We start from the raw sequence: 12,899 nt of genomic DNA on the forward strand, positions 1-12,899 counted from the left end.
TCATACATTTACTGAGCCCCTGCTAAGTGCCAGTAGATGTGTAAGGGAAAAGGTGTCCGTGAGTGATACGGCAGTACAAGGAGGGAATCACCATGTCTAAGTGAAAACAGACTTGGACTTTGACAGGGAAGGAGAAATTTGCTAAACAGAGAGGGGCAGAGAAGGGAGACGGGAGCGCTTTAGATCAAGGACATAGCACAGACCAAGGCACAAAGGCATGAGAGAACCTGACAGCTTTGTAGGTAATCAGAGTTGATGCTTCAGTATTTATGCTCTGCCAGGTGCTGTGCTAAGCATGTGCTACGTGTAAAATATAACTTAGACACAATGCTTATGATGGGCAGGTATTATTACCTTTATTTTAAAGATGAGGAAATTGAGACTGAGTAGCCTGCAGTAACTTGCCCAAGGACGTCCAGCTAATAACAGTTAATCCTAGGTCCATCAGATCCAAAATCACTGTGTTATAGTGCGTGGACAGTTCAGTGGAGCTGGCTAGTCAGGCTGAGCCCAGGTTAGGAAAGCCTCATATGTCACACAAAGAAGTTTCATCTTTCTTGCATAGGTCTTATAAACAGGGAAATAAATCGATTATCTTTTAAAAGAAGAATATAGATATAGTATCAATATTTCTCAATACTTCCACTCAGCGAGGAAAACTTGCTTTCTAGGGATGAACCCTAGTTGGTGCTATTTATGTTCTGCTACCCCTAAAACCCCACTGTACTCTCCTCTCCCTGCATAATTATTGCCACCTAATTCATTGCCCAGCACGCAGTCCAGGACAAATTCTGTTGGTTTCATATGTTTATTTCCCCAATTATGTACCAAATGAACTTTGTAATATCCATTGTCTTCCAGTTGTGCTATAGACAAGGGTTATGAATGAATTGTTCTCTCAGTCTCTTTGGTTTATGGAAAGATTTATAGAGGGATTTGAGTTTAGACAGCTGCCATCAACCTATAAGAGGCCTGAGGTCTCTAAAGATTGAGTTTTTATTTTTGTATTTTAATATTAATCTCTAGCTATTATTAATTTAAAATTAACTTCTGTCTTTCCCTTGAGAAAATCTTCTCTATGAACATATCATTGATGGACTAATGATACTTCTTTCTAACCATGTTTGAGCTGTTCTGAATTCATATGCTTTTGGTCACAAGAAATACAGAGCCCAATTCAAACCAGTTTAAACAACAGAGAAATGTCTTATCTCACAGAAGAAGGAGATCAGAGGTAGGGCAGGACTGAATGATACAGTGACTCAAACATGTCATTCAGGACAAGTTCTTTCCACTACTCTGCTTTACCATCTCTGGCATTGTCTTCATCTTCAGAGTCACAGCAAGAGAGATGTGGCCATTCTAGTACTCATATCAGACACCGCAACATCCAGAGGAATAAAGGGGTCTTTTCTCCAGGGTCTCATTTTTAAGAGTAGGAAAACTACCCTTGGAAGGACCTAGTATATTTCCTCTCAGGCTGGGTTGTGTCACACCATACTCCTAAAATAGTCACTGGCAAGGGAAATGGGATTACCATGATTGGGTAGTCAGTTGTTGGGGTGGAATGAATGTTGGGAGTCAATGACCTTGACCATTTGCCCTCTTAGTTCCTGTGCTGTTAAAACAAAACAAAACAAAACAAAAAACACTCCCAGGAAGCATAAAAAGAAATCTTAGCTAGATTAGCAGAGCATAATGCAAAACAAACATAAAAATGTTTCCTCATGACAGAGAAAAAGTAAACATTATTTTGAACCTTCTTCCTCCAGAAAATCCTAAGCATTATAAATTGTTCTGAGAAACCTTGGACTTACTGATTGGAATCAATAACAATAACTTTGTTACTATGTTAAAATAAGTTACAGAAGCACAAATTCTAATTGCCTTATGGTTTGTATGCCTTTCTTGGGATGGATCCTCAAAACCCTGCTTCTTAAAATTTTTTCTAATCCTAAAATAATTTAGTTAGTGAAGATACCATGTTCTGTTCTGATTGGTGGGCTCTGATTATTGCCCAGTGGTTTATTTCCATTCACTTCTGTATCAGTTTGAGGTCAGTTAGAAAAACAAAGCCCTGGAGGGCACAGTCAAGATGGTGGACTAGGAGGATGTGGAATTCGTGCCTCTGCACAACTAGGGCACCTACCAGGCACTGGTGGGGGACCACAGACACCTAAGGGGACGGGAGGAACCCCCAACAAACAGTTGTTTCAATTATATTTTTATTTTTCCTAATATATTTTTTATCTTTCTAATTTTATTTTGTTTTTTATTCTTTGTTATTGTACTGCTCCTTTTTTGCTTTTTTTTTTTTTTTTTGCCACACCACACGGCTTGCAGGATCTTGGTTCCCAGGCTGGAGGTAGGGCCTGAGCTCCTGTGGTGGGAGCTCCAAGCCCAAACCACTGGACTAACAGAGAACCTCAGACCCCAGGGAATATTAATTAGAGTGAGGCCTCCCAGAGGTCCTCACCTCGGCACCAAGACCTCGCTCTATCCAACTGTCTGCAAACTCCACTGCTGGACACCTCAGGCCAAACAACCAGTAAGACAGCAATACAGCCCCACCAATCAAAAAAAAAAAAATGAAATGACAAAAAAATACGTTACAGATGAAGAAGCAAGGTAAAAACCTACAAGACCAAATAAATGAAGATGAATAGGCAACCTACCTGAAAAAGAATTCAGAGTAATGATAGTAAAGATGATCCAAAATCTCGGAAACAGAGTGAAGAAAATACAAGAAATATTTAACAAGGATCTAGAAGAACTAAAGAGCAAACAAACAGTGATGAACAACACAATAACTGAAATTTAAAATACTCTAAAAAAAAAAAAATACTCTAGAAAGAATCAACAGCAGAATAACTGAGGCAGAAGAACGGATAAGTGACCTGGAAGATAAAATGGTGGAAATAACTGCCAGGGAGCAAAATAAAGAAAAAAGAATGGAAAGAACTGAGGACAGTCTCAGAGACCTTGGGGACAACATTAAACACACCAACATTCGAATTATAGGGGTCCCAGAAGAAGAAGAGAAAAAGAAAAGGTGTGAGAAAATATTTGAAGAGATTATAGTCAGAAACTTCCCTAACATGGGAGAGGAAATAGTCAATCAAGTCCAGGAAGCGCAGAGAGGCCCATACAGGATAAACCCAAAGAGAAACACGTCAAGACACATATTAATCAAACTATCAAAAATTAAATACAAAGAAAAAATATTAAAAGCAGCAAGGGAAAAGCAACAAATAACATACAAGGGAATCCCCATGAGGTTAACAGCTGATCTTTCAGCAGAAACTCTGCAAGCCAGAAGGGAGTGGCAGGACATATTTAAAGTGATGAAAGGGAAAAACCTAGAACCAAGATTACTCTCCCCAGCAAGGATCTCATTCAGATTCGATGGAGAAATCAAAAGCTTTACAGACAAGCAAAAGCTATGAGAATTCAGCACCACCAAACCAGCTTTACAACAAATGCTAAAGGAACTTCTCTAAGTGGGAAACATAAGAGAAGAAAAAGGCCCACAAAAACAAACCCAAATCAATTAAGAAAATGGTAATAGGAACATACATATCGATAATCACCTTGAACATAAATGGATTAAATGCTCCAACCAAAAGACACAGACTGGCTGAATGGATACAAAAACAAGGTCTTTATATATGCTGTCTACAAGAAACCCACTTCAGACCTAGGCACACATACAGACTGAAAGTGAGGGATGGAAAAAGCCATTCCATTCAAATGGAAATCACAAGAAAGCTGGAGTAGCAATACTCGTATCAGATAAAATAGACTTTAAAATAAAGACTGTTACAAGAGATAAGGAAGGACACTATATAATGATCAAGGGATCAATCCAAGAAGAAAATATAACAATTATAAATATTTATGCACCCAACATAGAAGCACCTCGACACATAAGGCAAATGCTAACAGCCATAAAAGGAGAAATCGACAGTAACACAGTAATAGTGGGGGACTTTAACACCCCACTTATACCAACAGACAGATAATCCAGACAGAAAATAAATGAGGAAACACAAGCTTTAAATGACACAATAGATCTGATAGACTTAATTGATATTTTTATGACAATCCACCTGAAAGCGGAAAAATACACTTTCTTCTCAAGTGCACAAGGAACTTTCTCCAGAATAGAGCACATCTTGGGTCACAGATCCAACCTTGGAAAATTTAAGAAAACTGAAATCATATCAAGCATCCTTTCCAACCACAACGCTATGAGATTAGAAATCAATTACAGGAAAAAAACAGTAAAAAACACAAATACATAGAGGCTAAACAGTGCTCTGCTAAATAACAAAGAGATCACTGAGGAACTCAAAGGGGAAATAAAAAAATACCTAGAAACAAATGACAACAAAAACACGATGATCCAAAACCTACGGGATGCAGCAAAAGCAGTTCTAAGAGGGAAGTTCATAGCAATTCAAGCTCACCTCAAGAAACAAGAAAAATCTCAAATAAACAAACTAACCTTACACCTAAAGCAATTAGAAAAAGAACAAAGGAAACCCAAAATTAGTAGAAGGAAAGAAATAAAAAAGATCAGAGCAGAAATAAATGAAATAGAAACAAAGAAAACAATAGCAAAGATCAATAAAACTAAAAGCTGGTTCTTTGAGAAGATAAACAAAATTGATAAACCTTTAGCCAGACTCATCAAGAAAAAAAGGGAGAGGACTCATATCAATAAAATTAGCAATGAAAAAGGAGAGAATACAACTGACACCACAGAAATACAGAAGGCCATAAGAGACTACTACAAGCAACTATATGCCAATAAAATGGACAACCTGGAAGAAATGGACAAATTCTTGGAAAAGTACAAGCTTCCAAGATTAAACCAGGAAGAATTAGAAAATATAAACAAACAAATCACAGGTAATGAAATTGAAACTGTGATTTAAAATCTTCCAACAAACAAAAGTCCAGGACTAGGTGGCCTCACAGGCAAATTCTATCAAACATTTAGAGAAGAGTTAACACCTAACCTTCTCAAACTCTTCCAAAAAACTGTGGAGGGAGGAACACTCCCAAACTCATTCTATGAGGCCACCATCACCCTGATACCAAAACCAGACAAAGATATCACAAAAAAAGAAAATTATAGACCAGTATCACTGATGAACATAGACACAAAAATCCTTAACAAAATACGAGCAAACAGACTCCAACAACACATTAAAAGGATCATACATCATGATCAAGTGGGATTTATCCCAGGGATGCAAGGATTCTTCAATATACACAAATCAATCAATGTGATATATCATATTAACAAATTAACAAATTTGTTATACAATTATTATACAATTAACACAGTGAAGAATAAAAACCATATGATCATCTCACTAGATGCAGAAAAAGCTTTTGACAAAATTCAGCACCCATTTATGATAAGAACCCTCCAGAAAGTGGGCAGAGAGGGAACCTACCTCAACATAATAAAAGCCATATGCGACAAACCATAGCAAACATCATTCTCAATGGTGAAAAACTGAAAGCATTTCCTCTAAGATCAGGAACAACACAAGGATGTCCACTCTCGCCACTATTATTCAACATAGTATTGGAAGTCTTAGCCACAGCAATCAGAGAAGAAAAAGAAAGGGAATACAAACTGGAAAAGAAGAAGTAAAACTGTCACTGTTTGCAGATAACATGATACTATACATAGAAAATCCCAAAGATGCCACCAGAAAGCTACTAGAACTAATCAATGAATTTGGTAAGGTTGCAGGATACAAAATTAATGCACAGAAATCTCTTGCATTCCTATACACTAACAACGAAAGATCAGAAAGAGAAATTAAGGAAACACTCCCATTTACCATCGCAACAAAAAGAATAAAATACCTAGGAATAAACCTACCTAAGGAGGCAAAAGACCTGTATTCAGAAAACTATAAAACACTGATGAAAGAAATCAAAGGTAACATAAACAGATGAAGAGATATACCATGCTCCTGGATTGGAAGAATCAATATTGTAAAAATGGCTATACTACCCAAAGCAATCTACAGGTTCAATGCAATCCCTATCAAATTACCAATGGCATTTTTCACAGAACTAGACCAAGAAATTTTACAATTTGTATGGAAACACAAAAGACCCCGAATAACCAAAGCAATCTTGAGAAGGAAAATCGGAGCTGGAGGAATCAGACTCCCTGACTTCCGACTGTACTACAAAGCTACAGTATGGTACTGGCACAAAAACAGAAATATAGATCAATGGAACAGGATATAAAGCCCAGAGGTAAACCCATGCACCTATGGTCAACTAATGTATGACAAAGGAGTCAAGGATATACAATGGAGAAAGACAGTCTCTTCAGTAAGTGGTGTGGGGAAAACTGGACAGCTACATGTAAAAGAATGAAATTAGAACACACCCTAACACCATACCCAAAAATAAACTCAAAATGGATTAAAGGCCTAAATGTAAGGCCAGACACTATAAAATTCTTAGAGGAAATCATAGTCAGAACACTCTATGACATAAATCACAGCAAGATCCTTTTTGACCCACCTCTGAGAGTAAGGGAAATAAAAACAAAAATAAACAAAAGGGACCTAATGAAACTTAAAAGCTTTTGCACACCAAAGGAAACCATAAACAAGACGAAAAGAATGGGAGAAAATATTTGCAAATGAAGCAATGGACAAAGGATTAATCTCCAAAATATACAAGCAGCTCATGCAGCTCAATATCACAAAAACAAACAACCCTAACCAAAAATGGGCAGAAGACCTAAATAGACATTTCTCCAAAGAAGATATACAGATGGTCAATAAATGCATGAAAAGATGCTCAACATCACTAATCATTAGAGAAATGCAAATCAAAACTACAATGAGGTATCACCTCACACGGGTCAGAATGGCCATCATCAAAAAATCTACCAACAATAAATGCTGAAGAAGGTGTGGAGAAAAGGGAACCCTCCTGCACTGTTGGTGGGAATGTAAATTGATACAGCCACTATGGAGAACAGTATGGAGGTTCCTTAAAAAACTAACAATAGAACTACCATACGACCAAGCAATCCCACTACTGGGCATATACCCTGAGAAAACCATAATTCAAAAAGAGTCATGTGACACAGTATTCACTGCAGCACTATTTACAATAGCCAGGACATGGAAGCAACCTAAATGTCCATCGACAGATGAATGGATAAAGAAGATGTGGCACATGTATACAATGGAATATTACTCAGCCATAAAAAGGAACAAAATTGAGTTATTTGTAGTGAGGTGGATGGACCTAGAATCTGTCACACAGAGTGAAGTAAGTCAGAAAGAGAAAAACAAATACCATATGCTAACACATATATATGGAATTTTTAAAAGCGGTACTGATGAACCTGGTGGCGGGGCAGGAATAAAGACGCAGACGTAGAGAACGGACTTGAGGGCATGGTGGGGAAGGGGAAACTGGGATGAAGTGAGAGAGTAGCACTGACATCTATACACTACCAAATGTAAAATGGATGGCTAGTGGGAAGCTGCTACACAGCACAGGGAGATCAGCTCGGTGCTTTGTGATGACCTAGAGGGGTGGGATAGGGAGGGTGGGAGGGAGGCTCAAGAAGGAGGGGATATGGGGATATATGTATGCATATAGCTGATTCACTTTGTTGTACAGTAGAAACTAACACAGCATGGTAAGGCATTTATACTCCAATAAAGATGTGAAAAAAAAGAAAAAGAAAAAGAAAAACAGAGCCCTTACAAGTAATATAAGAATGAGGGGTTCAATATATGAAACGAGAATTATACACGTGTGGGAAGACCTGGAGCAGTGAGGTCTGGAAGGCCATAGCTGGAGAACCAGAGGAATATCACTGCCTATGTTAGCCTGATGCACTGACATGAGTGGGAAAACCAGCACGAGATGCTGCACACATCCAACCACCCCAAGTGGGACAAACATTGTGAGCTCATGGAGATTTCTGTGAAGCCGTCACATCTGTAAAGTGAGAGCTTGTGAAGAGTTGCATGAAACTGCTGTGTCTGAGGAAGCTGCCATGTATGATACACACAACTTCTCAAGAATTACGGCCTTTTCTCCACTCCCACCTCCAAAATCTCAGAAGAATTTTTTCACATTGGCAAACTATGACATGCTAACCCTCTCTGCAAAAGGGAAGCACAGAGTTCATTCCTTTTCCAGCTGAGTCATATTTTCCTTTGGTATCCTGTACAAGTTCACTCTTGCTACATAATAAACAACCACAAGATCTCAGTGACATATGACAGCAAGCATTTGTTTAGGTCACGCATCTGCAGATCAGCTGCGGGTTAGTTTCTGCGGGTTGGGGATGGCTGGGAAGCTTGGCTGGGAAGCTTGGTGACCAGAGGGCTAGTCCAGGCATGTTCTTGTGATGATGGCAGGAGTGAAAAAGAGCAAGCCAAATTGCACAAACCCTTCCCTTCCCGTATTCCATTGGTCAAAACAGTCACATGGCAAAGCTCAAAGTCAAGGGTCAAGGGAGTACATTTTGCCCATGGTGGTGGAACAGGATAGGGAGTGAATGTTTCTGAATACTAATCTAATTGGCCACAACCTCTTAGGTACAGTCTCTTCTCTCAGCAGTAAGATTAGACACAAAGGAGAGTCTATTCCAATTTCAAAGAGGACATGACTCAGAACTAGAAATCAAATGAGTTTCTGGACATTCCTTAAAATGTTCTCTCTTCCAGCTCACTTTTCGTACTTTTTCTCATTCATCATGAGGTTATCCCCCCTTTTTCCAAAATCACAGGGTTGCTGAAACAGTGACAACTCTACTCCATTCTATCATTCATTCACTCATTTTTTCATGAGCATTGAATGACTACTATACGCCAAGCACCATGCTGAGAGGTAAGCAGCCCCTTCCCTAAAGGAGGTCATGTTCTATTAAAGGAGACTGGCAGTAAAGAGACCACTAAAACATAGCACGTGTGGTGGACAGACTCTCAGCTGGCCTTTCATGATCCCCACATTCTGGTGTTCACACCTTTGTGTAATCCCCTCCCTTTTGAGTGTGGGTAGGACTTGCTACTTGCTTCTAATCAATCGAATGTGACAAAGGTAATGGAACCTCACTCCCATGATTATGTTATATTATATAAGTTTCTACCTTACTATCAGACTTGTTCTAAAGAATTTCCTTGCTGGCTGGCTGAAGTAGGAGGCTACGCTGGGAAAGCCCACAAGGCGATGAACTGCAGCAAGCCTTAAGAGCAGAGCGAGGCCTCCAGCATACAGCCAGCAAGCAGCTGGGCCCTCGGTCCTAAAGACAAAAGGAAGCGAATTTTGTCAGCAACTTCAGTGAGCTTACAGCAAGCAAATTCTTCCCTGTTCCAGCAGCCAGATGAGAATGCAGCCCAGCTGATGCCTTGATCACAGCCTTATGAGATCCCAAGCAGAGGATCCTGCTACATCGTGCCTTGACTGTGGGCACATATAAACTGTGAAATAACAAGTATGTGTTGTTTTAAGCCATTTAGTGTGTGGTAATTTATTACATAGCAATAGAAAACTAATAGAGCATGATAAGACACGATAGAGTGCTATGATGGCTCACAGGGAAAGTTTTCTAGAGAAGGTAATACCTGAGCTGAATCTCAGGATGAGTAAGTACTAGAAAGGAAGAAAAAGGAGGGAATGATGTTGGGAACTGGGGGGGGGGTGGGTATGAGAAAACACAGAGCACCTCTCAAATTTTTTTGAAATGAAGGAGGGAATAAACAGCCATGACCTACTAGATCAGTGTGGTGTTTAGGGTGTAAGTAGGACAAAGAATTTTAGATTCGCTTAAAACATAAGCAGATTTGAGCTATAGAAAGCAGTCTGACAAAGCATGGACAGAAATTGTTGTAATCATCAACTTAACGAAATGATCTCTTCCACTGGTGAAGATGGGGGGTGGGGGGATGTTGGAGGAGAGAACTGCAGAGAGGAGTAGAGAATTCATGGAGGAAGCAGAGAGTAAGGCTGGAGAATGCAACATTTCTTACCAATTCTTCCAGGTACCTTGAATCTGGAATAAGGCACAGTTGAATGGAGAAGACTCAGGTTGGTAATTTAGAGGATGAATCCGCGTGACACACCAAAACAAGTAGGAGCAAGAGAAGTAGATACTGAGCCAGGGAAAAGAAAGAGATGGGGGGCAGGACCTTGAACAATCACTGAATGAAGGTTAATGCCTGTGTCTGGCATTTGTATGCTGTTGTGTTTCAAGGACAGGCAACAGCAAAAGCAGCAAAGAATAGTTTAGAGGACTTCCCAGTTCACAAAGAATTTTTACCTCCATGGAGTCATTTAGTCACAAGAATCCTCTGACATAGGGAAGGATATTAGAAACAAATATTTACTGAACATCTTCCATGTACCCAGTACTAGCTGAGGATGAAGAAACTGAAGCTCAGAGGTTAAGAGACTCTCCTATAATTACATAGACGTGGTATCTAAACCCAAGTTCTCTGACCCCAAATGTTTTGCTTTCCCTCCTATAGTAGCTGATTTCCATAAGTTACCAGCTCTCTCTTCCTGCTCAAGACCTACCCCCAATCTGTACCAAATGTTTCTTTGAAAAAATATTAATTCTAAAAATAGTACCAGAAACATCTCAACTAATATTATTCCTTTCTTTTCAACCATATTGCATGTATCTCTGAATTTAAAATGAGTTCTAGGAATTAATTTATTTAGTGTTTTGCTTATTTTTGCTGCTTTTATACATTTGAAACTTAGCCTTGGATTTTCAAATTGTGTATTCACCTATCAAAGGCTACAAAACTTGAAAGTATAACTAATTCATTTTTTTTCAAAGCTCCAATTCTTATGTAAGTAACTTACTGAATTTATTTTGTCAGAAAGAGTTAAAGCAGCTTTAAAAAGGGAACACAGGATTAGGCCTCACATATCTAAAACTTATTTGAACTGAATAAAAATTTAAATTTATTATTATGACTAGTATTTCACTTCTAAAAACAAAGTAAAACAAATAGATTGAACTCAGTTTACCTGGAGTTGTGCAGAGATAACTTCTTTCAGTTGGATAATTGGTTTTGTGAGGCTTTTTATTTTCTCTAGCAATCCGAGCCATGGCAGCAGCATACCTAGAATAACAAAAAGAAGAAATTATCACTTGTGAATATAAATGGAAAGGCCAAACACAATTTTTAGAAAAATAATATAAAAAATCACATCATTGTTAAGTTTTGATGTCAATGTGTTGAATGAGTTAGTGAGTTTTTCCCCCTGTTTTCTCAAAGAGTATGTATAAGGTTTGAACGACCCATTCTTGAAAGTTAGGTAGAAAACACCTATTAAAAACATTTGTACTTAGTAAAGAAGAAGAAGAAGAAGAACAAGAGGAAGAGGAAGAAGGAGGAGGAGAAGGAGAAGCGAAAGAAGAAGAATGAATTTTGGGAAGTGTATATTACTTTTGAGAAAAATAAGACAAATCAAACGAAACAGACAAGCAGAGCAATGGGCTTTGACAATGGTGCCATGCTGAGTATTGACTAATGCAATGGTAAACTGAAATTATTACAGTATGTGTTTTCCAACAGAATAGTACTTAGAAAAGTAAACAAATATGACGTTAGATTAATATTTTAAGAGTAATAAAAACATCATTTGGTAGAGCAAGGTATGTTAGCTTCCTGGGAGTGCCATAACAAATTACCACAAACATGGCAACTTAAAATAACAGAAATTTAATCTCTCCCAGTTTTGGAGGCTAAAGTCTAGACCCATGGTGTTGGCAGGACCATGCTTCCCCTGGAGGCTTTAGGGGAGAACACTTCTTTGGCTCTTCCTAGCTTCTACTGGCTCCCAGCAACCCTTGGTGCCCCTTGGCTTACAGCTTGGTCACTCCGATCTCGGCCTCCATTGCCACATGGCCTTCTTCCTGGTGTCTCCCTGCCCTCCTCTTCTTAGAAGGAAACCAGTTACTGGACTTAGGGCCCAACTTAATCTGCTATAGATCATCTTAACTTATTATATCTTCAAAGATACTATTTCAAAATAAGGTCATAATCTGAGGTTCTGGGTGGACACGAGTTTTGGGGGAACACTGCAACCCTTGCAAAAGGGAAAAATTCTACCAGAAAAATTCATGACATATCCTGGAAAAAACCCACCACCTGGTAGGAGATATCAAGGAGCCCAAGTCAAGCTACAATAGCATTTCCTTAGAGAAGGAGTTCATATATGGAAATGAAAGTTTTTACAAAAATTTCTTTTGGGGATGACTAAATTTTTTAATACATTATGACAAGAAAACTTTTGGTGAAAATATTGTTTATTGTAATTGAAATTAAGTGGAATAGAAATGCTTTTGTCTCACAGGTGTACCTCACTTACACAATTCTTCTGAAAAGTTCATTCATTTGAAAAATATTCATTGAGCATGTACCTTGTGCCAGGCACTGTTCTAGGAGCTAATGATACAGGAAGAACAAGACAGACAAGGTCCCTGGCCCCATTGAGAGGAGAAAAAAATAAGCGAATGTGAAAATCAAGATACATCAGTAGTGATATGTACTATGATGAAAATAAAACCTCCAATAACATGCTGTATGGAGGTGCTGAAAGCAGACATCCTTGCATTACTCCTGACATTAGGGTCAAAACATTCAGTCTTTTACGATTACGCATGTTGGCTGTAGTATTTTCATAGATGTGCTTTAGCAGGTTGAGGAAGTTCTTTCCTATTCCTAATTTACTGAGAGTTTTGTTTTTGTTTTTTTTAAATCAGGATTTGGTGTTGAAATTTTCTTCACCTATTGAGACGATCATATGGTTCTTCTTTCTTATTCTATTTTACATTGTTTGAATTTTAAAAATATTAAACCAAGTTTATA

General features: G+C 38.4%; 1 protein-coding gene and 1 long non-coding RNA gene across 2 annotated transcripts in view; one reads left to right on the forward strand and one right to left on the reverse strand.

Moving 5' to 3' along the window:
* The window catches only part of LOC309613578, a 71,283-nt gene that overhangs the window by 30,747 nt on the left and 27,637 nt on the right, over nucleotides 1-12,899 (forward strand). The gene's annotated exons all lie outside the window — the stretch shown is intronic.
* UBE2U (ubiquitin conjugating enzyme E2 U) overlaps nucleotides 1-12,899 on the reverse strand; it is a 73,993-nt gene that overhangs the window by 1,316 nt on the left and 59,778 nt on the right. Inside the window, exon 9 of the mRNA XM_082358875.1 lies at nucleotides 11,053-11,147. Coding sequence (XP_082215001.1) covers nucleotides 11,053-11,147 — 95 coding nt within the window. The remainder of the gene's footprint in view (nucleotides 1-11,052; nucleotides 11,148-12,899) is intronic.

Source organism: Balaenoptera borealis (genome assembly GCF_965194805.1).
Source record: "Balaenoptera borealis genome assembly, chromosome: 1".
Taxonomy (NCBI): Eukaryota; Metazoa; Chordata; class Mammalia; order Artiodactyla; family Balaenopteridae; genus Balaenoptera; species Balaenoptera borealis.